The following is a 26,090-nucleotide window of genomic DNA, read 5'->3' as shown; positions in this document are numbered from 1 at the left end:
TGACCCCACCAGCTCTGTATAGGCCTCAAAGGGGCTGGGAGTGGGTAGCCCCTCGGGTGGGTGGGCTTGGCAACGTGTCTTCAGGTTGGAGAGAGTGGATAGGCAAATGCCATAAAGCACATTTCTAGTTCCCGTGAAACTCCTCTCTCCGCAAAAAGTGGAGAACAATTTGAGGACTGAAATAAGAGCATGATATTTCACAATGAAAATAAAACCAGGCCACGCAAGAACCACTGTGGCCTGCCCGTGACTTGGCTTCCCCTGCCCAGCATCCTGTCCTCCCTGGTCCATCTCTGGTGAGGACGGCTGGAAGTGGGCTCTGTGGCTGCTAGCAGGGGGCAGGGGGGAGCTGGGACTGTGGGTCGTCCTGGCCCGTGGGGGCTGGCGGGGGGTGTTCGGGCCGGGCGAGGCCCCGCAGAACCCGCAGGGTGGCCAGGGCCAGGCCCACGAGCAGGCGCAGCAACAGGAAGGCGCAGGGCACGGCGATCTGCATGAGGTGGAAGATGCCCACACTGAACCTGCTCAGCAGGCAGGTGGAGGCGAAGGCCAGCAGGCTGGCACAGGGGTACAGCGCCAGCTTGGCGAACATGAGCACGTGCTCCCGGCCGCCAAACCACACCGAGGGCTGCAGCGTCTCCGCCTGGTGCAGCAGCGCCGTGGTCCACATGGCCAGCTGGAAGATGCTGGCCAGGAAGATGATGGTGCAGCTGACACGCACGCGCTCCAGCTCGTCGCGGGGCTGCCGGGCGAAGGCCGAGGTCTGCTGGTAGGCTAGTGGGAGGCCACCCACGAAGGCCAGCGAGAGCGTGTTCAGCAGCCCCATGGCCCGCGTGGCCTTGCGCACATGCAGGAAGAGTGAGTGGTGGGCGAACCACAGCAGTCCCACCGTGGCGAAGGAGCCGAAGTACGCCAGGAAGCGCGGCCCGGTCGCACTCAGGGCGGCCACGAGGCTGCCGCCGAACCTCTCCTTCACATCCTTGGGGTCCGGGACGTTGTCTTCGCTGAGAACAGTGAATAGATGCATTTGTGCCGGCCTCGCCGTGGCCACACAGGCCCCAGCAGGGTGGCTGAGCGCCTGTCAGGGCTGCCTGGATCTCGCACATTTTCAGATGAACCGTGTGGACTTCCCAGTGTGCTAAATTTCAGAACGCCGTATTTATGTGTATTTGGCACACTGACTGTTACGTGCTGTTCATCTGAAATTCCATAGAAACTGGCACCCTTCTGCTCTGTGCTAATGGGAGCCCAACCCTGCTGGCCCAGAGTGCTGCTGGAGGCCCTGGGCTGCAGCCCTCTCTGGCCGAGGCTCTCCTGGGTTTGCTGGGCAGGACCAGCCTGCTGTGGGGTAGCGAGGTCTGTTCCCTCCCAGCTTCCAGCCCTCGGAGCCACCCACACAACACCCTGGCTGAAGATCTGTGGAGGGCTTGCCTCCGTGGTTCTCAGATGCACACGGGGGTCTCAGGAGGCCAACTCCCTCCACGGGAGGCTGTGGGAACCCCCTTGTCAGGGCTGCTGCCTTCTGACGGCACCACCCAGAAAGCCGGGAACAGTGCCGTCCTTCAACATCGGGACGTGGAGGACAGTGGTCCTCATGCAGCCCCAGACAGACTTCTGTCCTCCAGAACGATATGCAGAGGGCGAGGGGTGAGGGGTGGGGGTTGGGGGCAGGAGACAGACTGGAGGCAGCAAGGGCAGGAAGTTGCTGGGAGGGGGCAGCTCCCCTGGCCATGGCTCCAGGTAGAGGAGAGGTCACTGTCCTGGCCCCACGCTGCCGCCTGTCTTCGGCAGGTCCCTCCCAAGGGGGCCTCAGCTGGCCTGCACAATCAGGCAGCTCACCCTGGAGCATCCCTGGCACCTTAGAGATCAGGTGCCAATGAACGTTTGCTTCCCATTTTTAAAAATGCACACGACAGCAGAGAAGAGCATCAGGAGACTTGGACTCGAGAATATCAAGTACAGGATATAAAACCATAGTGTCTAACCCCAAAGTGGTCACAGTGCTGAACTATGACGAGGGAACAAGACACTCCAAAAGGATGGAAGATGTAAAAAAGCAAATTCAAACATTACGATGGCCGGGCACGGTGGCTTACACCTGCAATCCCAGCACTTTGGGAGGCCGAGGTGGGCAGATCACCTGAGGTCAGGAGTTCAAGACCAGCCTGGCCAACTTGGTGAAACCCCATCTCTATTAAAAATACAAAAAGTTAGCTGGGCATGGTGGTGGGTGCTTGTAATCCCAACTACTTGGGAGGCTGAGGCAGGAGAATTGCTTGAACCTGGGAGGCAGAGGTTGCAGTGAGCTGAGGTTGAGCCACTGTACTCCAGCCTGGGTGACACAGCAGGACTGTCTCAAAAAAAAAAAAAAAACCCACAAAAACCAAAAACGTGACAACTGAGACGAGACGCGCGCTCTAACAGACGAAGAGGCAGATGAGGCAGCGGAGGAGCAGACGCTGGAAGGAAGCAACAGCCAGCCAAAGGGAGCGGGAGGGGCTGCGAAGCGATGGGGGGCACTGGGAGGGAGCCGGGAGGGAGCCGGAGGGAATGGGAGGGACTAGGGACTAGGAGGGGCTGGTGTTGGGGCAGGGGTGAGGCCTGGGGCAGGGGGATACCCACGGCTGCTGAGCCCCTCTGAGAAGAGTGAGGAGAGCAGTTGGCTGCTGGTGCTGACCTCACCCTGGCACCCCATCCTCGGCTGTGCTTGGGGTGGGAGCCTCTGGGTAGGGAGGGGCCGCTGGGAAGGGAGGGGCCGCTGGGAAGGGAGGGGCTGCTGGGAGGGTTGTCCTCCCTGAAGTGGGGGCTGCCCTGATCTCACACAAAACTCTAGGCATCCAGAGGAGGGTGGAGCCAAGACCCCTGTGCCTTTCTGGGGTTTCCAGGATGAGACGCCAGGGACTCAGACACACTGGCCACCTGATAGCTGGGGCAGGTGACGCGGGGTCCTCACCAGATGTCCAGGATGAGAAGCGTGGCCACGATGGCGTAGACTCCGTCGCTGAAGGCTTCCACGCGCTCCTTGCTGAGTGGCTCGTGGAGGTCAAACGAGAAGACTTCCACTGGGTGAGCCGAGGGCTCCCTGCGGCCTGTGGACACGCCAGGAGGGTGGAGCTGGCCAAACCCCCCATGTGGAGGCAGAGCCCGCGTGGCTGTCACTGCCCTCATCCCTGAAGAGGCCTGGAATGTGCAGGCCAGGAGAGGAGACAGGACAGGGATGCCCGAGGGGCGGAGTGGGGGCGCCCCAGCCACCACCACACACACGGGCCTCGGCCCACGGACAGCCCTCAGTGCGGAGCAGCCACATGGAGGTGGGCGGACTGCAGGCCTCTCAGGCCAGCCCACCCAGTCATCACCTACCCAGGAGCCTGTCTCTGCACCAGCCGGTGACCTTGCTGACATAGGGGAGGAGGATGACAGTCACCATCAGCAGGTAAGACTGCAGGGAGACAAACCGCAGGTCAGTGCCCTCCACAGGGGTCCGAGGCCAGGCCTTACCCACACAAAGCTGTGTGCCAAAGCAGGGGCTGCGGCAGAAGGGAGGGTCTTTGCAGATCATGTATCTGATAGGGCCTAGTACCCAAAAAGTGTAAAGGATTCTTAAGCCAGCACAGTGGCTCATGCCTGTAATCCCAGCACTTTGTGGGGCTGAGGCAGGTGGATCGCTTGGGCCCAAGAGTTCGAGACCAGCCTGGGCAACATAGTAAGACTGTATCTCTACAAAAAATAAAAAAATTAGTCAGGTGTGACTGTGTGTGCCTGTTGAACCTGGGAGATAGGAGTTGCAGTGAGCGGTGACCCAGCTCACTGCACTCCAGCCTGGGTGACAGAGCAAGACCGTGTCTTAAAATTTATCGTCTATCTCCCTATCTGAAATTCTTACAACTCAAAAATAAAAGGACGACCCAAATAAAAATGGGCAAAGGGTGAGAACAGACATTGCTCCAAACGAAACATGCAAATGGTCGACCTCTCACAGATCAAAACCACAACGCGATTCTTCATATCCACTAGGATGGAGAGAACTGAAAAACAGCAGGTGTTGATGAGGATGTGGAGAAACTGGAACCACCATGTGCTGCTGGTGGGAATGTAAAATGCTGCAGCTGCTGTGGAAGTTTGGTGGTTCCTCAAAAAACTAAACTTAAAAAATTAAACACAGAATCACCAAATGACCCAGAAACTCACTGTGGGCACACACACACCAACAGCCTGAGAAGACAGATCTGAAGAGACACGTGTCCAGCAATGCTCAGAGAGGCATCACTCACGGCAGCTATACGTCTCCAGCAGTGCTCACAGCGGCACCACTCACGGCAGCTACACGTGTCCAGCAATGCTCAGAGAGGCATCACTCCAGCGATGCCCACAGTGGCTCCACTCACAACAATGCTCACAGCAGCGTCACTCACGACACCTACACGTCTGCAGCAGTGCTCACAGCGGCGCCACTCACGGCAGCTACACGTGTCCAGCAATGCTCAGAGAGGCATCACTCACGGCAGCTACACGTCTCCAGCAGTGCTCACAGCGGCGCCACTCACGGCAGCTACACGTGTCCAGCAGTGCTCAGAGAGGCATCACTCCAGCGATGCCCACAGTGGCTCCACTCACAACAATGCTCACAGCAGCGTCACTCACGACACCTACACGTCTGCAGCAGTGCTCACAGCGGCACCACTCACGGCAGCTACACGTCTCCAGCAGTGCTCACAGCGGCGCCACTCACGGCAGCTACACGTGTCCAGCAATGCTCAGAGAGGCATCACTCACGGCAGCTACACGTCTCCAGCAGTGCTCACAGCAGCACCACTCACGGCAGCTACACGTGTCCAGCAATGCTCAGAGAGGCATCACTCCAGTGATGCCCACAGTGGCTCCACTCACAACAATGCTCACAGCAGCGTCACTCACGACACCTACACGTCTGCAGCAGTGCTCACAGCAGCGTCACTCACGACACCTACACGTCTCCAGCAGTGCTTTTGTTGCCTTCTCCCTCTCCCTAGTGGCTCACATTCTCTGAGCACCAACAGCTGATGTCCCCATGAGCAGATACTGGTCTTATCCCCAGGGGCTCCTCCTCCAAACACTGTTTGATGTTTGCTGTCCTGACACAGTTTTGTATAGATTCCTTATCCAAAAGAAAATAGGCTGGACGCAGTGGCTCATGCCTGTAATCCCAGCACTTTGGGAGGCTGAGGTGGGTGGATCACAAGGTCAGGAGTTCGAGACCAGCCTGGCCAACATGGTGAAACCCCGTGTCTACTAAAAATACAAAACTTAGCTGAGGGTGGTGGCAGGCACCTGTAATCCCGGCTACTCAGGAGGCTGAGGCAGGAGAATTGCTTGAACCTGGGAGGCAGAGGTTGCAATGAGCCGAGATTGCGCCACTGCACTCCAGCCTGGCAGCAAAACTCCGTCTCAAGAAAAAAAAAAGAAAAAAAGAAAATAAAGGCTGGCGTGGTGGCTGACACTGTAATCCAGCACTTTGGGAGGCTAAGGCGGGAGGATCACTTTAGTCCAGACTAACCTGGGCAATATAGCAAGACTCTGTCTCCACAAAAAATACCAAAACTATCCAGGTGTGGTGGTGCACACCTGTAGTCCCAGCTACTTGGGAGGCTGAGGTGAGAGAATCGCTTGAGCCCGGGAGGTCGAGGCTGTGGTGAGCCAAGATCACACCACTGCCCTCCGGCCTGAGTGACACAGCGAGATCTTGCCTCAATGAACAAAAAACAAAACAAGAAAACGCATGCACCCCCGGATTCCAGGTGTCGCTGTTTCTTGTCATCGTCATTGTGAAGCTTCTCTGAGAAGGACACTCAGCTGCCCCTTCCTTCGATGAGCGTCGGTCTCTGTCCTCGACAGGCTGGGTCTCGGGGCCTCAGGTGGAGCAGGCCTCCCTCCCTGGTGCCACTCACTGCAGCCCTGGGCCTCACACACAAGACCCTGGGTGGAACCCCTGCCTGTCTGCGCTCTGCCCCCACCCCCATGTTTGTTGCTCAGCGGGGACATCGCTCCCATGGTGGCCCCCGTTCCTGCCTGGGCCCCACGGGCTGTCCCAGCACTCACCAAAGGGACAAAGAAGAGAGCGAAGATGGCCGCTGCAAAGCACAGGGCTGGGCCTTGGAGGACGATGCCCAGGACGTGTTGTCGGTACAGAGCCCTGTGGGCAGAGCGCCGGATCTGCGGGCTCAGCAGGTGCGGGAAGTGGAATGCGTACCCCACAATCAGTGCCTGTGGGAAAAGCAAGCTGCAGGACACCGGCCCCAAGAGCAGAGGGGGCCCCCACAGCAGTCAACCCCCGGGCTGCATGGCACGCGCACGCCGGGGTCTCGAGGTGGGGAGGACCTGGCCCCGGGCCGCATGGCACACGCACGCCGGGGTCTCGGGGTGGGGAGGACCTGGCCCCGGGCCGCATGGCACACGCACGCAAGGGTCTCGAGGTGGGGGAGGACCTGGCCCCGGGCCGCACGGCACGCGCACGCCGGGGTCTCGAGGTGGGGAGAACCTGGCCCCGGGCCGCATGGCACGCGCACGCCGGGGTCTCGGGGTGGGGAGGACCTGGCCCCGGGCCGCATGGCACGCGCACGCAAGGGTCTCGAGGTGGGGAGGACCTGGCGGGTAGAGGTGGGCTTGTACCTGGGACGCTTTGGGCACGGGCTGAGGTGGAGAGAGAACAGGAGCCCCTGCTGGCTCCTGGGGCCGCATGTGGGGGGTCTCAGGGCCCACTCTTCCCAGTCTCTGGTCAGAAAGCGGGGACTCTGGGCATGCCACATCCTATGTGTGTAGGTGGCCTCAGGAACCCTACCTGTGTGACCTGATGGCGATCGATCACTCACACATATACACACACACAGCACAGGACCCCGGGCCCCAAGAGCGCTGATGGTGAACACACACACACACACACACACACACACACACACACACAGTGCAGGCCCCCCAGGCCCCCTACCTGCACGACCCCGATGGCGATCACACTCACACACACACACACACACACAGTGCAGGCCCCCCGGTGCCCCTACCTGCACCACCCCGATGGCGATCACACACACACACACACACACACACACACACACACACACACAGTGCAGGCCCCCCGGTGCCCCTACCTGCACCACCCCGATGGCGATCACACACACACACACACACACACACACACACACACACACACACAGTGCAGGCCCCCCGGTGCCCCCTACCTGCACGACCCTGATGGCGATCACACACACACACACACACACACACACACACACACACAGTGCAGGCCCCCCAGGCCCCCTACCTGCACGACCCCGATGGCGATCACACACACACAGAACAAGAAGATGCCCAGAGGCACATCAGGGAAGGTCACCATTAACGAAAACTGTTAAAACAAAAACAAAACCAACCCCCCCCAAATCCTAGGTTACCAGGCCCCAGAGCCTGGAACTGGGCCATGGTGAGCCTCCCCACTCCACGGGATGCTGGGAGATGCGGTGGGGCCATCACAGGATAGGGCCAGCTGGGTGCTGGGGGGCATGTGTCCAAACTGCCCCCACCCCAACCAACTCCACCAGATGTCTCAGGCCTTTAAAGCCAAAATGTCATCCGATTCATATGGAATTCCCCAGACCCCAGTTCCTTGTGGCACACAGCCCCGCACACTCAGACTAGCGGCCACTGCCAGAATTTGGAGGCACTTTCACAGCCTGAGTAGTACAGGGCGGGTGGTCGGAGGCTGTAGGGGCTGCATGCCAGGGACAGGCCTGGGATGGGCAGGGAGCTGTGGGCTCAGGGCTGGGTAGGAGCTGGGAGCGCCGGTGACTCCCTCATCGAGGCCACTGCCTCCCCTCCCCGCCAGCCCGAAAGAAGCCCCCAGCAGCCCCTGACAGCTGGCTCTCCCCAGCACCTTCTCTCTTCTCTACAACCGTGTGGCCTGGGCCCTGGGCCATCCAGCTGGTCTGCTTTTGAGGACAGGTCAAATCCAGTGGTGCCCAGCAAAGCCTCAGGGTGTCAGGGGCCTGGTGTTGCTCACCGTGTAAGGCAGGAAGGTGATGGTCATCATGCAGGCCTGGAAGGAGGGAGGGCATCACAGCCATGATGCGGCCTGGGGAGAAGGGCAAGGGAATGGACAGAGCCCACTCCGGGAAGGCACAGGGCTGGGCCCTCCCTAAGAAGGGTGGGCCAGCGAGTGTGAGTCCAGCCCCCAGACCCTGCAGGGCCAGATGGGGGCACTCATCCTCTCTGTCCCCTACACCTGTGCCCAACCCAGTGCCCCTGGTCCCCCACACCCTGGCTGTGTCTGGGAGGAGATACAGGCTGGCGACCCATGGGGAGGGAAAGATCATTCAAGGAGCTCCCAGCTGTGGACAGATTCCAGGCTCCGAGGCTCCCTGGAGGTCACGAGAGAGGCCGGCTGCTCCCTTCCCCTCTTCCCTGAGGGTCAGATTACAGACCAGAGTCACTCCCCAGAAAAGGACAGGAAAATACTCACCAGGTTGAGCAGGGCAAGTGTGTCGTCTGTTTTCCCAACAACTTGGAACAACCTAAACCATTTAAGAAAAAGATAGACAATAAAACGCGGTTGTAGTAACATTAAATGCACACACACTCTTTCCAGCATCTTCTGGTTAAAACATCATTAAAAGATGTCACTGTTAACCAAATATAAACTACTACCTAGTGCACGGAGTTTGGAAAACACGAAGGAAATGAAGTTCCCTAGAAAGCACCCTGCCCGCGTCCACACCCTGCACCGTCCACACCTCCGCCTACTGCACCGTCCGCACCGTCCACGCCTCCGCCTACTGCACCGTCCACGCCTCCGCCTACTGCACCGTCTGCACCTCCGCCTACTGCACCGTCCGCACCGTCCACGCCTCCGCCTACTGCACCGTCCACACCGTCCACGCCTCCGCCTACTGCACCGTCCGCACCGTCCATGCCTCCGCCTACCGCACCATTCACACCTCCGCCTACTGCACCATCCACACCTCCGCCTACTGCACCACCCACACCATCCACACCTCCACCTATTGCACCATCCACACCATCCACACCTCCGCCTACTGCACCATCCACACCATCCACACCTCCGCCTACTGCACCATCCACACCTCCGCCTACTGCACCATCCACACTGTCCCAGGCCCTGGGTTTGTGGTAAGTCCTGCCATCCCCACGTGGATGAGGGTGGGAGGAGCAGCCTGCTGTCCTCCCCGACCCCATGGACCCGTGCGTGATGTGGTGTGGGGTACGGGAACCCTGAGAGCAGCTATGGACCGCTGGAAGTGCCCGGGCCCCCACCTTGTGTGTGCTGCCCAGGCCACTGTCACGATGAGAAAGGTCATCAGGTAGACGGCAATCCGTGTTGCCAGAAGCCTCTGTACACTTCTGTCGAACTGCTGGAATACAAGAGCACTGCTGTCAGAGCCCAGGTGACATGAGTGTCCCTGAATGGCAGTCGAGACAGCACCGTGAGGGGGGGCTGGCCTCGGCCCAGGGCAGGGCGAGACCCTCGGGTGGGTCCTGTGAGGCACCTGGGAGGGTCCTGGCCTCCCCAGCAGACCCTGAGTGCCCTGGTCTGGGTCCAGCCTCCGTCTCCAGTTGGTCTGTCTCCCCTGGCGCCTGCAACCCCCACCCCTCCAGCCCGCACCCCTTCTCCAGGGCGCTGATCCATGCCCACACCCACAGGTGTACTCCAGAGTGTTCTATGGGCTGTGTTCCTGCTGGGGGGTCAGCTCTTAAGGGGCTCGGTGTCTGCTGTGGACTCCACCTCAGGGATGGTACCCTCTGGGTGTCCGCATGTGGGAGGGGACAGGAGGGCAAAAGCACCAGGTCACGAATGTCATTCATGAGGCTCTGCCATCATAACCAGGTCACCACCGAAAGGCTCTGCCTCACAATGCCATCCCTGTGAGGCGTCCGGCGTGCGGACTTTGGAAGGACACACAGGTTGACAGCACAAAAGGGTCACACCTGGCACTGCCTAGGTAGGCAATTCCAAAGCAGCCACGGGAAAGGGTCTCTGTGGAAACTGCGAGGACCCTATATCTTCTCAGGGCCACACCACGCAGAGCACAGCCTGCCCCGTTACCTGTTCTGGGGAGATCTCCGTGTGGGTCACAGGCAGGATCTGAGGGGGCAAAGAGACAGAAGGAAGCAAGAGAGCAAGAGACGCTTGTTGGATTGGGTGTGGCAGTACTGGGGACTCGAGGGCAGTGCTGGGCCCCCCTAAGCTGCCTGAGGAGCTGGGGGACCCAAGGATGCTGGCAAGACCTAGACAGGTCTGAGGTGGGCTGGGCAGTGCCTCGAGAGGCTCAGGGTGGGGCAGGCCTAAGCAGGGGCCCCGTACAGACCATGACGGTGGCGATGATGGACAGCAGGGCATCACTGAAGCTGAGCATGCGTTGGGAGCACTGGATCCCCTCCCCAGCGTCCTCGTCTCTCCTGCCTGGGGGGCAGTCCCCCGGCGTATCCAGTGCCTGCTCTGGGGTCCGGGGCTGGGACATGGCGGGGCCGCTGCCTGGCAGTTACAGGAGCCTGGGAGGAAAGGCAGGTCTGAGTGTGCCTGTGGGGCGCTCCTGGAGGTCGGCCATGCAGCCTCAGCCCTGGTGCAGGGACAGGGACTGGTATGGGGCGGGGCTTGGCCGCCACTGAGCAGGGGAAGGGTCCACGCTGCTCTGTTCTCTCCCAGGTGCCCCTCAAATTTCCGGCCTCCAGGCTGAGAGGCCAACAACAGATGCCACGCCTGGCCCTGTTACTGGTGAACACTGATCTGGGTGAACTGGGCCTCAGTTTCTCCTCAGGAAACGGGAGAGACAAGGAAAGGCACAGAGATCACAGACCCCAAGGCCGACCTAAACGTGGAAGAGGAACACAGCACCCTGCGGGGCCCTCGACCGTGCACGCGTGCCTGGGGCTGTCTGTTCTCTACAGGGGCCGCGCTCTCCCTCAGTCTCGGCACCCGTGCACGTATGCCTGGGGCTGTCTCCTACAGGGGCTGCGCTCTCCCTCGGTCTCGGCGCCCGTGCACACGTGCCTGGGGCTGTCTTTTCTCTACAGGGGCCGCGCTCTCCCTCAGTCTCGGCACCCGTGCACGTATGCCTGGGGCTGTCTCCTACAGGGGCTGCGCTCTCCCTCGGTCTCGGCGCCCGTGCACGCATGCCTGGGGCTGTCTGTTCTCTACAGGGGCCGCGCTCTCCCTCGGTCTCGGCAGCCGTGCACGCGTGCCTGGGGCTGTCTCCCACAGGGGCCGCGCTCTCCCTCAGTCTCGGCACCCGTGCACGCGTGCCTGGGGCTGTCTCCTACGGGGGCCGCGCTCTCCCTCGGTCTCGGCGCCTGTGCACGCGTGCCTGGGGCTGTCTCCTACAGGGGCTGTGCTCTCCCTCGGTCTCGGCGCCTGTGCACGCGTGCCTGGGGCTGTTTCCTACAGGGGCCGCGCTCTCCCTTGGTGACCTTTGGGGAAACCAAGGCCCTGCATATGTAGCCAGTTAGCACCAGGGCAGGCACTCCAGTCCGCCTGTGGGAGCCTGGGCTGGGTGCACACTGGGCACACGCCACAGCTGTGGCTCAGCACAGCACTCCCCAGGCATTTTTAGTATCAGAGATGCGTCTGGGAAGATGAATAAGATGCCAGGTGGAGAGTACTCTGGACAGAAGAGACCCCAGCGCCTCACAGAGACAGAACTGAGGTATGGCTGCAGGTGCCATTGCTGCATGGTGCCGGGCAGCCTCGTGCCAACCAGGCACTATGGATTTCACCCTGCACCCGAGTGGGCAGCCTCGTGCCAACCAGGCACTATGGATTTCACCCTGCACCCGAGTGGGCAGCCTCGTGCCAACCAGGCCACCTGAGGTGGAGGCTGGGCACACTGAGACAAGTTCCCCAAACATAGAATGTGGCCAGAGAGCCCCATGTTGGCTGAGCCCCACCTGTGGCCAGGTGCCCCGGAGCAGGGAAGAGGGCAGCAGTGTGTCAAGGATGCCAGTCAGAAGGGCTGCTATGACCTAGGAGAGGGGTGACGGAGGTCTGGCATCCCAGGAGACACAGAGCATGTGGGAAAGCAGCTCCTAAGAGTATTGGGGGCTGCCGTGGGGGGTGACGGAGAAGGGGGAGCCCACCTGGCCCTGATGCCACCGTGGTGAGGAAGGTGGGTCAGGGCACATTCTTGAGGGATGGTGAGTGCTTGCTTCAGGCTTGTTTCCTGGGACGCAGCAGAAGCACCGGAGGCTGTCTCAGGGCAGGGGAGCTGTGGGGATGGAAGGAGTCAGGCTGGAGCTGCAGCCTTCACAGGTACCTCGGATTGAGCCGTGTTAGAAACAGAAGTAATTTCTGTGCTACTTGGAAATGTGGGGGTGGTCCGAGGGAGTGGCACTGGGAAGGAGGAGAGGAGCAGCCGGGGGCAGGACAGGCCGGGCTCTCCACCATTTAAGGGGCGGAGACCTCTTCAGGAAGGGTATGGGGAGAGCCCTTCAGCACCAGCGGGAGGTGACAAGCCAGGGCCCCCAGGTTTTACTCCAAAGGGGGTGCTGTTTACTTGGCCAAGGGCATCAGGGGACTGAAATATGTGGCCAGCTAGAGGGTCCGCGGGAAGAGGGATGTGCTGTAGTCTGCTCACACCAAGGCGAGACGCACAAAAACAAGGAGAGTTCACCCCAGAGAATGGACAGAGGCTCACCGGTTTCCAGCAGGGAAAAACAAACACACAAGGCATTCCACTTCACTAGCAATCAGGGAGATCGGGGAGGTGCAAATGAAACGGAGAGAGGCCAGCCAGGGTGGTGGGCGTGAGGCGACGGGAGGGCAGGGACCTGGGGAAAACAGAAACCGAGGCTGGAATGAACGGTGGGGACAGACGGTGGGGAGTGAGACGACAGGACAGCAGAGATGTGGGGAAAACAGAAGCTGAGGCAGCAACAAACAGCGGGGAGTGAGGAGACAGAGACGACAGGGACCTGGGGAAACAGAAACCGAGGCAGGAATGAACGGTGGGGAGTGAGGAGACAGAGACGGCGGGGACCTGGGGAAACAGAAACCAAGGCAGGAATGAACAGTGGGGAGTGAGGAGACAGAGACGGCAGGGACCTGGGGAAACAGAAACCGAGGCAGGTATGAACGGTGGGGAGTGAGGAGACAGAGACGGCAGAGATGTGGGGAAAACAGAAGCTGAGGCAGCAACAAACAGCGGGGAGTGAGGAGACAGAGACGACAGGGACCTGGGGAAACAGAAACCGAGGCAGGAATGAACGGTGGGGAGTGAGGAGACAGAGACGGCGGGGACCTGGGGAAACAGAAACCGAGGCAGGAATGAACGGTGGGGAGTGAGGAGACAGAGACGGCGGGGACCTGGGGAAACAGAAACCAGGCAGGAATGAACGGTGGGGAGTGAGGAGACAGAGAGAGTAGGGACCTGGGGAAACAGAAACCGAGGCAGGAATGAACGGTGGGGAGTGAGGAGACAGAGGCGACAGGGACCTGGGGAAACAGAAACCGAGGCAGGAATGAACAGTGGGGAGTGAGGAGACAGAGAGAGCAGGGACCTGGGGAAACAGAAACCGAGGCAGGAATGAACAGTGGGGAGTGAGGAGACAGAGAGAGCAGGGACCTGGGGAAACAGAAACCAAGGCAGGAATGAATGGTAGAAGTGAGGAGACAGAGACGGCGGGGACCTGGGGAAACAGAAACCGAGGCAGGAATGAATGGTAGAATTGAGGAGACAGAGAGAGCAGGGACCTGGGGAAACAGAAACCGAGGCAGGAATGTAAACGGACATGTGTGTTTCAGCGACAGTTTAGCAACAGTTAATAAGGTGTAGTGCCATACCCTCCAAGGGTCCATTCCAGGTAGTCTCACTGGGACTGCCATGACAGGCTGCCTAGGGTCTGCACTGAGGCAACATGCGGTTTTTCTTTTTTTCTTTTTGAGACAGGATCTCAGTCTGTTGCCCACGCTGGAGGGCAGTGGCATAATCACGGCTCACTGCAGCCTCGACCTCCTAGGCTCAAGTGATCCTCCCACCTCAGCCTCCTGTGTTGCTGGGACTACAGGCGTGCACCACCACGCCTGGCTAATTTTTTGTATTTTTCGTAGAGACAGGGGTTTCATCATGTTGCCCAGGCTGGTCTTGAAGTCCTGGGCTCAAGCAATCTCCTTGCCTCAGCCTCCCAAAGTGCTTGGATTACAGGCGAGAGCCACCGCAGCCAGCCCAGTGTGTTTTAACAATAAAACTAAAACACATTCTGACTAGTAAGGGACAAATCATTAAACCATGAAGTAAACTATCAGAAAGTTAAAACAGATCTACAAGTATAGAACTATAAAACAAAATGTTAAGACAAAAAAATCAAGTTGCAAAACCATACTATTGTACCATTTATGTAAACAATGGACACATAAAACAACCATCTATCTTCTTAATTATACACAACCGTATGTGTATATGGTAAGAAATGAAAACCACGAATAAGAACAATGTTCGCCAACTTCCAGACAGCGCTGCAGCGACCCAGGCAGGGAGGGGCGGGGAGCAGGTGGGGGGCTTTTGCTCTATGCCCAGGTTACTTCTTACCTAGAATGCAGACAGGCATGTAACCACAGCTAGCCACAATCCAGCAAACTGTTCTATCCCCAAACAGCATCTTTGTGTTCAAGCTTCCCCAACCCCAAGCTCCAGCAACCACTGATCTGTTTTCTGTCACTGTAATTTTGCCTCGTTTATTTAGTTAATTATTTTTTTGAGACAGTCTTGCTCTGTCACCCAGGCTGGATTGCAGTGGCACGATCGCAGCTCACTGCAACCTCCGCCTCCTGGGTTCAAGCGATTCTTGTGCCTCAGCCTCCCAAGCAGCTGGGATTACAGGCACCAGCCACCATGCCTGGCTAATTTTTGTATTTTTAGTACAGACAGGGTTTCACCATGATTCCCAGGCTGGTGTCAAACTCCCGACCTCAGGTGATCCACCTACCTTGGCCTCCCGAAATGCTGGGATTGCAGGCGTGAGCCACTGCACCCAGCCAATTTTGCCTTTTTTAGAATGTGGTATAAACGGAATCGCAACCTCCAGAGGTTTTGAGTCTAGCTTCTTTCGAGACTCATCTGTGGTGCTGGGAGTATCAGTAACACACTTCTTTGGTTGCTGTGTGGTAATTTCACTGCATGGACACACCTCAGTTTGTGGATCCACTTACCAGCTGAAAAACGTGTGTATTGTTTCATTTTGCACAATTATGAATAAAGCCACTATATATAAACGTTTGCACACAGGCATTTGTGTAAACATGTTTTCATGACTTTTGGGTAAATGCCTTGGAGTGGTTTTGCTGGGTCGTATTGTAAGGACATGTTTCCTTCCTGAGAAACCACCCGACGATTTGCCGAGGCAGCTGCACCATCTGCATTCCCACCGACAGGCATGAGACCTGCGCTTGCTCATCTCCTCTGGTACTCAGTTTGGCACAGCTTAGAAAAATAATTTAGCTGGGCGCGGTGACTCATGCCTGTAATCCCAGCACTTTGGGAGGCCGAGGCGGGCAGATCACTTGAGGTCCGGAGTTCGAGACCAGCCTGGCTAACATGGTGAAACCCCATCTCTACTAAAAATACAAAAATTAGCTGGGTGTGGTGGCACACACCTGTAATCCCAGCTACTCGGGAGGCTGAGGCAGGAGAATTGCTTGATCCCAGAAAGTGGACGTTGCAGTGAGCCAAGATCGTGCCACTGCACTCCAGCCTGGGAGACAGAGTAAGACTCCGTCTAGGAAAAAAATTGTAATAATAAAAATCAATAATTCAATTAATTTATTTTAGTCATTCTAGTACTCGTGTAGGGGTGTCTCATTGTGGTTTTAATCTGCTATTTCTCTACTGACTAATTAGGCATCTTTCATCTGTATAGCTTTCACAGTGAAGTGTCTTAGAATCTTTGCTTGTTTACTGAGTTGTTTGTAATGTCCTTGAGTTTTGAGAGTTCTTTATATTCTAGTTAAAAATCCTGCAAGATGTGTAATTTGGAAATATTTTCTTGCAGTCTGTGGCTTGTCTTTTCACTCTCTTACCAGTCGTTAGGAGAACAGAAGTTCTGAATTTTGGCTGGGCGCAGTGGCTCACATCTGTAATCACAGCATTTTGGGAGGCAGAGGCGGGCGGATCACCTGAGATGAGGGGTTCAAGACCAGCCTGGCCAACATGGCAAAACCCCATCTCTACTAAAAATACAAAAATTAGCTGGACGTAGTGGTGTGCGCCTGTAGTCCCAGCTACTCAGGAGGCTGAAGCAAGAGAATCGCTTGAACCTGGGAGGCGAAGGTTGCGGTGAGCTGAGATTGCACCACTGTACGCCATCCTGGGTGACAAGAGTGAGACTCTGTCTCAAAAAGAAAAAAAAAAGAAAAGAAAATTCAAGGAACCTTAACAGCCAAAATGATATTGAAAAAGAACAAAATTGGGAGCACTCCCACTTTCTGATTTCAAAATTTAGTACAAAGTTACAGTAGTCAAGACAGCATAGACACAGACCAATGGAATATAGTTCAGAAATAAACCCCTACATTTATGGTTAACTGATTTTGACAAGGATGCCGAGACCACTCGATGGGAAAAGAAAAGTCTTTTTCACAAATGGTGTTGGGACAACTGAATATCCACATGCAAAAGAATGAATTCGGGCCAGGCATGGTGGCTCATGCCCAAAATCCCAGCACTTTGGGAGGCTGAGGAAGGTGGATCACAAGGTCAGGAGATCGAGACCATCCTGGCCAAGATGGTGAAACCTCGTCTCTACTAAAAATACAAAAATTAGCTGGGCATGGTTGCACGTGCCTGTAGTCCCAGCTACTCAGCTACTCGGGAGGCTGAGGCAGGAGAATCGCTTGAACCCGGGAGGCGGAGGTTGCAGTGAGCCGAGATCGCACCACTGCACTCCAGCCTAGCGATAGAGAGAGACTCTATCTCAAAAAAAAAAGAAAAAAAAAAGAATGAATTCGGACTCAACCTAATTAATACACATACAAAAGTTAACTCGAAGTGGATCAATGATGTAAATGTAAGAGTTAAAACTATGAAACTCTTGGAAGATGATGCTGGAGAAAATCATTTCATGACATTGGGTTTGACAAAATATTCTTTTTTTTTCTTTTTTTATAAAGACATGGGGTCTATGTGGCCCAGGCTGGGCTCAAGCAATTCTCCTGCCTCGGCCTCCCAAGTAGCTGGGATTATAGGAATGAGCCACCATGCCTGGCCAAAATTGATTTTTTCTTTAAGCCGTTTTAGGTTTATAGAAAAACTTAGCAGAGGCCAGGCGCGGTGGCTCACTCCTGTAATCCCAGTACTTTGGGAGGCCAAGTTGGGCGGATCACCTGATGTCAGGAGTTCAAGACCAGCCTGGCCAACATGAAACCCCACCTCTACTAAAAATACAAAAATTAGCTGGGTGTGGTGGTACGCGTCTGTAATTCCAGCTACTCGGGAGTTTGAGGCAGGAGTATTTCTTGAACCAGGGAGGCAGACGCTGCCGTGAGCCGAGATTACGCCACTGCACTGCAACCTGAGTGACAGAGCCAGACTCCATCTCAAGAAAAAAAAAAAAAAAGAAAAATAGAGCAGAAAGTACAGAGTTTTTTTTTTGTTTGTTTCTTTTTTTTTTTTTGAGACAGAGTTTCGCTCTTGCTACCCAGGCTGGAGTGCAATGGCACGATCTCGGCTCACTGCAACCTCTGCCTCCTGGGTTCAAACGATTCTCCTGTGTCAGCCTCCCGAGTAGCTCGGATTACAGGTGCCTGCCATAACACCCAGCTAATTTTTGTATTTTTAGTAGAGATAGGGTTTCACCATGTTGGCCAGGATGGTCTTGAACTCCTGACCTCGTAATCTGCCCACCTTGGCCTCCCAAAGTGTTGGGATTACAGGCGTGAGCCACTGCACCCGGCCCAGAGTTCTTTTATACACTTTCACATCCCCCTTTCCCCTTTCTCCCACTATTATTATCATTATTATTATTATTATTATTATTATTATTTTGAGACGGAGTCTCACTCTTTCACCCAGGCTGGAGTGCAGTGGCACAATCTTGGCTCACTGCAACCTCCGACTCCTGGGTTCAAGCGATTCTCCTGCCTCAGCCTCCTGAGTAGCTGGGATTACAGGCACACGCCACCATGCCTGGCTAATTTTTGTATTTTTAGTAAAGATGGAGTTTCACCATGTTGGTCAGGCTGATCTCAAACTCCTGACCTCGTGATCCACCCACCTCAGCCTCCCAAAATGCTGGGATTACAGGCATGAGCCACCATGTCTGGCCTCCCTTTCTCCTATTATTAACATCTTACATTAGTGTGGCACATACGGCACAATTGACAAGCAAATATTCATACATCACAATTAACCTAAGTCCATAGTTTACATTAGGCTTCACTCTGTGCTGTATTCTGTAGGTTTTGACAAATGTAAAATGACTTGTTTTCACCAAAACAGTATCATACAGAATAGTTTAAACACCCTAAAAATCTCTGGTGCTCCACCCTCCCTCTTTCTTCCTGAACCCCTAGCAACTACTGCTTTTTTTTTTTTTTTTTGAGATCGAGTTTCACTCTTGCTGCCCAGGCTGGAGTGCAATGGTGCAATCTCGGCTCACTGCAACCTCCAGCTCCCAGGTTCAAGTGATTCTCCTGTCTCAGCCTCCTGAGTAGCTGGGATTACAGGCGCATGCCACCACGCCCAGCTAATTTTGTATTTTTAGTAAAGGTGGGGCTTCACCATGTTGGCCAGGCTGGTCTCGAACTCCAGACCTCAGTTGATCTGACTGCCTTGGCCTCCGAAAGTGCTGGGATTACAGGCGTGAGCCACTGCACCCGGCCCAAGGTTCCTTTTTCTAAACACATGAATATCCAATTTTTCCAGTATCATTTGTTGAAACAATTATTCTTTCTCCAATGAACTACTTTTACACCTTTATAAAAAATCAATTCACCATAGATACCTGTGGGTCAATTTCTGGACTCTTCTATTTACCTACTTAGCTATCTTTACATCAACTCCACACTGTTGCCCAGGCTAGATTCAAACTCCCAGGCTCAAGGGATCCTCCCGCCTCAACCTGCTGAGTTGCTGCGACTACAGGCACGTACCTCTACACCCAGCCACCACAGTTTTGATTACTGCGGCTTTAAGTGTTGAAATTAGGTAATGTAAATCACACAATTTTGTCTTGTCCTTGTTCAATCTTGTATTGACTATTCTAGCTTCTTTGCAGAGCCAAGTAAATTTTAGAATCTATGTGCCAAATTCTCATAGTCTGCTGGGAATTTGACTGGTTTACATTGAATCTACAGGTGAATTTGAGAACTGCGCTGTTGAATCTCCTAGTTTATGAATATGGCATATCTCTCCATTTATTATGGGCTTTAATTTCTCTCAGCAAATTTTTGTAGTTTTCAGCATATAAGTCTTGCACATCTTTTTTCACATTTATCCCAAGTATTTCAGACTTTTTGATGCTATTGTAAATGTTTCTAATTTCAACTTCCAATATTTATTGCTAGCACGTAGAAATAGAATTGATTTTTGCATATTTATCTTGTGTCCTGCAACCCTGCTAAACTCACGAGTAGCTCTTTTTATAGATTCTATATTCAATTTTTTTTTCTTTTTTTTGGAGACCGAGTCTCACTCTGTTGTCCAGAGTGGAGTGCAGTGGTGCGATCTCAGCTCACTGCAACCTGCACTTCCCAGGTTCAAGTGATTCTCCTGCCTCAGCCTCCTGAGTAGCTGGGATTACAGGCGCCCGCCACCACACCCAGCTAATTTTTGTATCTTTAGTAGAGACGGGGTTTCACCGTGTTGGCCAGGCTAGTCTCAAACTCCTGACCTCAGGTGACCCACCCGCCTCGGCCTCCTAAAGTGCTGGGATTACAGGTGTGAGCCACTGTGCCTGGCCCCAGCCCTCTTTTTCTTGCCTCATCACGTTGGCTAGAATTTCTGGTACAATGCTGAATAGAAGTGGTGAGATCAGACAGCCAGCCTTGGCTTGTTCCTGGTCTTAGGGGGAAAACATTCAGTCTTTTATTATTTCATATGATGCTAGCTACAGGTTTTTCACAGATGCCCTTACTATATTGAGGAAGTTTCATTTTACTCCTAGTTTGCTGAGTTTTTTTTTTTTTAAATCAGTAATGGATGTTGGATTCTGTCAAATGCTTCTCTGTATCTATTGAGATGATCCATTTTGTTTCTTCACTCTCAAGAGTGTGAATTACATTGATAAACTTTCAAACGCTAAGCCAACTTTGCCCTCTTGGGATATCCCACTCGGTCACGGTGTACTATCCTTTCTGTATATAGTGTTGGATTCAATTTGCTAAACAATGTTTTAAATGCATTTTCTTGTCTATGTTCACAAGATATATTATCCTGTAATTTTCTAGTAATGTCTTTGTGGAATTCTGGTATCAGAATAATGCTGTTAGGAATGATGAGGTGGGAAATAATTCCTTCCTTCAACTTTCCGAGTTTGTATAGACCTGGTATTATTTCTTCCTTCAATGTTTAGTAGAATTCCCAGTGAAGCTATCTAAGTTTGGAGTCTTCTTTTTTTTTGAGATCGAGTTTCACTCTTGTTGTCCAGGTTGGAGTGCAGTTTACTGCAACCTCTACCTCCTGGGTCCCAGTGATTCTCCTCCCTCAGCCTCCCAAGTAGCTGGGATTACAGGCACCTACCACCACGCTGGGTAATTTTTGTATTTTGAGTAGAAATGAGGTTTCACCATGTTGGCCAGGCTGCTCTTGAACTCCTGACCTCAGGTGATCCACCTGCCTCGGCCTCCCAAAGTGCTGGGATTACAGGCATGAGCTACTGTGCCCAGCCAAGTCTGGAGTCTTCTTTAAGGGAAGATTTGTCAACTATAAATTCAATGCTTTAATAGACATAGAGCTATTTAGGTTATCTATTTCCTTCTTCTTAAAAAATTTACATTTTTAATTTTTATAGGTATATAGTAGGTGTATATATTCATGGGGTACATGTTCTGATACAAGCATGCAATGTGTAATAATCATGTCATGAAGAATGGGGTATCCATCCCCTCAAAAAAAAAAAAGATGGTTAGATAACACAAAGTATGTTGCAATGCCTTAATTGTATGCATGTCAGGGCCTCTTTCATCCTTTCATACAACACAATTTCTCTTTTTTTTTTGAGACAGAGTCCTACTGTGTCGCTAGACTGGAGTGCCGTGGCTCGATCTTGGCTCGCTGCAACCTCCGACTCTCTGGTTCAAGCGATTCTCCTGCCTCAGCCTCCCAAGTAGCTGGGATTTCAGGCACATGCCACCATGCGCAGCTAATTTTTGTATCTTTTTTAGTAGAGATGGGGTTTCACCATGTTGGCCAGGATGGTCTTGATCTCCTGACCTTGTGATCCAGCTGCCTTGGCCTCCCAAAGTGCTGGGATTACAGGCGTGAGCCACCGCGCCCGGCCCAACACAATTTCTTCTTAAATGAGTTTAAGTGGTTTGTGCTTTCCAGGAATTTGTTCGTTTAGTGTAAGCTGCTGAATTTGTTGGCCTAAAGTCCTTAATAATAGTCCCCGATTATCCTTTCCATAGTGATGTCATCTCTCATTCCTGATATTGGTAATTTGTGTCTTGCCTTTTTCTTGTTCAATCTGGCCAGAGATTTTTCAATTTTATTAATCTCAAAGAATCAGCTTTTGGTTTCCCTGATTTTCTCTATTGCTTTTGTTATCTATTTTTCTGAATTCCACTCTGATACTTATTATCTGCCTTCTTATATTCACTTTGGGTTTCATTTCCTCTTACTTTTCTAGTTTCCTTTTTTTTTTCTGTGACAGAGTCTCAGCTCACTGCAATCTCCACCTCCCGGGTTCAAGCAATTCTCTTGCCTCAGGCTCCCAAGTAGCCGGAACTACAGGCGTGCACAGGCATGCACTGCCACACCCAGCTAATTTTTGTATTTTTAGTAGAGATGGGGTTTCACCATGTTGGCCAGGGTGGTCTTGAACTTCCGACCTCAAGTGATCTGCCCACCTCAGCCTGCCAAAGTGAGCTACCGTGCCCAGCCAACTTTTCTAGTTTCATAAGGTGATTGCTGAGGTCACTGATTTGAGACTTAACTTTTAATACTGTTTTAGCTACATCCCACCAGTTTTAAATGCTGCATTTTCATTTTCATTCTGTTCAAAATACTTTCTAATTTCCTTTTTGATTTCTTCTTTGACCCATGAGTTATTTAAAAGTGAGTTGAAAAAATATACAAAAAACAAAAGTGAGTTATTCAGTTTCCAAATATTGAAAGGATTTTCCAATCTGTTACTGATTTCTACTTTAATATTCAATATCGTTATGGTCAGATAACATACTTGTTTAATAGAACAGAATATGATCAGGCTTAATGTTTTAATGCACTTGAAAAATTGTGTATTCTGCTGTTATTGTGGGGAGTGTTCCATAAACATTCATTAGGTCAAGTTGGCTGACAGTCATGTTCAAGTCGCCTATATCCTCAGTGATTTTCTGGGTATCTATCCTATCGTTTATTGAGAAAGAATATTCTCCAACTACAATTGTGATTTTTCTCTCTCCTTGCAGCTATTAGTTTATGCTTTGTGTATTTTAGAGCTTTGTTATTAGGTGCATAAATGTTTAGGATTATCAAGTCTTTTCGATGAATTCACCCCTTCTTCATTACAAAATGATCCTCTTAATCTCTTGCAATACTCTTTGCTATGAAATTTAGGAAATCAGTTATAGGGATTAAGACTATAACTTCAGTTTTGGATATATACATGTTTATACGTGTAGCAGTATCTAAGAACAAACATCTGAGAGTTCAGATGAGATATGGAGATAGATATTTGGGTTAAGATGGTGTTACTATAGCATCTACTTCAATGCCAATAAATAAAGGTGCTCCAGAAATATTTGTAAGATAAGTAGTCTGACTCTGGTTTCCAAAGAGATTACAAGGTTTAGAAATGTCCAGCTGATCCCAGGTCACGCCAGTATAAGTTCATGGCCGCCAAATGAGTGCTTAAACGCTCTCATGCTTTCCAGTGAGTTATTCGCTAGGTTTCTCATAATAGCTATTTTAGATCTTTTTGACACTGCTTAAATCTTGGGTTTCCTACTTCCCCTCTCACTTTCAGTTGATGTTTTTCTTTCCTCATTCACAATGAAAACAGAAGTCATTAGAGAATTCCTTCACCTTCATTCCAATAAATACATAAGGTCACCTGCAACTGCAGCCCATTTTTCTTCCTGAGTGTTTTTCCTATGTCCAAAGCAAATATCTCTACCTATGCTCTGGATGTCATTCCCCTCCTATGTTCTAAGAGATAGAAGATATCTCATTAAGATAGAATTATCTTATTATTCCTCTTTTTTCTGTACCAGCAAACCTTCTCTCCCTTCCATCCGCTTTAGGCTGCTCAAGAATCTCTCATCTTAAAACATCTCAATACTACATCACCCTTGTAGCTCCCTGGAGCTAAGGGTGCTGAATTTGTTGGCCTGAAGTTGTTCATATTCTCCTCCACAGACAAACATTTTGAGTTATCTCCACTTGCCATCTCTACCTCATCATCTCTTCATCCCTCTACGGTAATATGTATCTTCCACCTCATTACTCCAATGAAGCCATTCTTGGTGAGGTCACCAATGATCCCTTGTGAATAAATCCAACACATATCTTCCATTTCTTTTTCTACTTGACTTTTAAGTGGCATTTGACACTCTTAGCTGCACTCTCTGCCCCGAACATCCTCGTTCCTTGGCTCTGTTACAACACTCTCTTGGTTTTCTTCCTCCTTCACTGACTGCTCTTTCTCCACAAACGGTCTATTCTCTGAAGATTCTAACCTCTTTATGTCTAGTACACCATCTCTGTTGGTCCTCTCTTCAGCTCCTAGAGCCAACTGCCACCTCGATGCTGAGGATGCCCAGATATCTGTCTCTAGCAGGGATTCTTTCCTGAGCTCTCAATCCTTCTATTCCACAGTCGACCAGACAAATGCACTGGCTGGAAAAGCCATGACTTGCGTTGAATTGTAGTTGTATCACTTGTTGGCCCTGGCCGAATAATGGCATTGTTGAGCATATTTTCTCATCCCAAAATAAAGGGGGTTAATTATACTGTGCTTTCTTCACAAAGATGTTTTCACTACAATGAACCATTACAGAAAAGGGTGTTGTAAGCAATAAATCAGTGCCTAAACTAAGCTATTGCTACTGTTATTTTTGTTATATATATTTTTAAAGATATCATTTGGCTTCATGCAATACTTCATTCCATAAAATAGGTAGGTGTTCCAACGAGCTGAGGCTATTATCTTTTAATGATAAAGATAACAGATGTCAGCTTCTGGGACGGCTAAGAGGCTGATTTGAGCTTTAGAATCCATTTTTGAGTTGGAGAACAAATAACTCTATTGAAGGGTTGCAACCTCAAATGACTATAGGAACCAGGCAGGTAACATACATGAGCCCATCTGGTCAGGCAAATGACTGTGTCTTACCTCAAGGGACCACCCTAGGTAATTGGTAACACACATCATTTTGGGTCCAATATTGACAGGTTTGATTTTTCCACAGAAGCTGGAAAACTAGGTTTTTAACATTTAGGCCTTTCAATTATTATTATTATTATTTATTTTTTGAGGCGGAGTCTCAGGCTAGAGTACAGTGGCGCCCGCCTCCCGGGTTCAAGCGATTCTCCTGCCTCAGCCTCCCCAGTAGCTGGGATTACAGGCACCCGCCACCACGCTCGGCTAATTTTTGTATTTTTAGTAGAGACGGGGTTTCACCATGTTGACCAGGCTGGTCTGGAACTCCTGACCTCAGGTGATCCGCCTGCCTCGGCCTCCCAAAGCACTGGGATTACAGGTGTAAGCCACCGCGCCTGGCATCAGTCTTTAAATGATAGCAACTAATTCACCTCCTGCTACCCACTCCCAACCCCCAAATACTGTGTGGGCCAAAAACTAAAAATGCATTGTCTGTGAGCCATTTCCTCATTATCCTATAAGGAAAGTCACCATTTCATCTCCAAATAGTTGGGCATTACGAACCCTTCCAAGTGGTTCATGAGGATTTGCTTTTGCCTTGGAAAATGTCAGGGTGAGAACGAACCTTGAGGGTCACAGGGCAGTCTCTGCAGTGTTGTGGTTGCCCAGGACGAAGGTTTTTCTAGCCCACGGCTCCCACTACTGGTCACTGCCCCAGGCCAGACCCTGGTCCTCTGCTCGGAAGACAGGGCAATGCAGCAGCGTTTCCCCTGCAAACTGCCTGCCTGGCTGCTGGGAGGGGGCTGCCAACCTTACTCACTAAGCGTCACAGGAAACTCCGACCTCCATGAGACGAAAACCAAGTATTTACTGAAAGCTTAACGCACGCTAACTCCTTGCTCCTTAGCCAACTGAGAGAAAAATTCGCGAACCCATTCGCAAACGCGGCGCTGATAGCAAACGGGAGGCTGACTCCACCCAGAGGATGGCGAAGCGCTTAAACCGGAGACACCTGAGAAGGAGCCTCCCACAAAACAGACCATGTGGGGAACGGTACCGGGAGCTGGACTGGGGCGCTGAACTACCTGGGCGGGAATCGCCTCGGCGACTGTTCCGCGCGCCTCCGCTTGAGTCAGCCCGGCCGGGAGCTTGACAGCCGGAAGTTCATCGCAAGCCCGGCGACGCCGCGCACGCGCTGTCTCCGTCAGACCTCCGCGCCTGCGCGCGCAGCCAGGAAGTGAGGTCGCGGCGGAGGCGACGGGGCTGGGCCGGGTCGCCGCGTGACGCGACGCGTCCTCACGCGCGCCTACGTCACGGCGTCGGGGCGGAAGATGGTGCACCTCCGGGCCGGCGGTTGCTGAGCTGACCCGGACGGCGAGGGAGCGGGAGCCCGAGCCCGACCACTCCGGCTGCCGCGGGGTGCGGCGCAGCCACCGCCATGTCGCTGCTGCAGTCGGCGCTCGACTTCTTGGCGGGTCCAGGCTCCCTGGGCGGTGCTTCCGGCCGCGACCAGAGTGACTTCGTGGGGCAGACGGTGGAACTGGGCGAGCTGCGGCTGCGGGTGCGGCGGGTCCTGGCCGAAG

The 26,090-nt window shown here is 52.8% G+C and overlaps 2 protein-coding genes across 29 annotated transcripts in view; one reads left to right on the top strand and one right to left on the bottom strand.

The window, feature by feature from the left end:
- Window positions 1-168: 168 nt before the first annotated feature.
- On the bottom strand, window positions 169-25,735 carry TMEM175 (transmembrane protein 175). 8 transcript variants are annotated; one of them, XM_034958118.3, is made up of 13 exons: window positions 13,817-15,533; window positions 12,672-12,804; window positions 12,115-12,242; window positions 10,350-10,533; window positions 10,088-10,126; window positions 9,298-9,395; window positions 8,486-8,537; window positions 8,027-8,062; window positions 7,292-7,375; window positions 6,073-6,237; window positions 3,358-3,436; window positions 2,951-3,086; window positions 169-1,001 (listed from the first exon to the last, which is right to left on the bottom strand). In XM_034958118.3, the coding sequence occupies exons 4-13, from the start codon at window positions 10,500-10,502 to the stop codon at window positions 329-331; spliced, it is 1,515 nt and encodes a 504-aa protein (XP_034814009.1). In that variant the 5' UTR covers window positions 10,503-10,533; window positions 12,115-12,242; window positions 12,672-12,804; window positions 13,817-15,533; the 3' UTR covers window positions 169-328. The 8 variants fall into 8 exon arrangements, with proteins under 8 accessions (XP_034814009.1, XP_063459701.1, XP_063459704.1 ...); XM_063603631.1 differs by lacking the exon at window positions 3,358-3,436 and having other exon boundaries at window positions 169-1,135; window positions 13,817-15,553; XM_063603634.1 differs by lacking the exon at window positions 7,292-7,375 and having other exon boundaries at window positions 13,817-15,535.
- GAK (cyclin G associated kinase) overlaps window positions 25,733-26,090 on the top strand; it is a 97,310-nt gene continuing 96,952 nt past the window's right edge. For 13 of the 21 annotated variants that reach the window (XM_063603627.1, XM_063603625.1, XM_063603623.1 and 10 more), the window contains exon 1: window positions 25,745-26,090. In XM_063603627.1, the coding sequence (XP_063459697.1) occupies window positions 25,946-26,090 (145 nt within the window). In that variant the 5' untranslated portion in view covers window positions 25,745-25,945. The other 8 variants (XM_063603629.1, XM_063603628.1, XM_055111102.2 and 5 more) reach the window with 4 other exon arrangements.

This window comes from Pan paniscus, chromosome 3 (assembly GCF_029289425.2).
Source record: "Pan paniscus chromosome 3, NHGRI_mPanPan1-v2.0_pri, whole genome shotgun sequence".
NCBI lineage: Eukaryota > Metazoa > Chordata > Mammalia > Primates > Hominidae > Pan > Pan paniscus.
The sequence above is the reverse complement of the archived record's forward strand: the minus strand, read 5'-3'. Positions and strand labels throughout refer to the sequence as shown.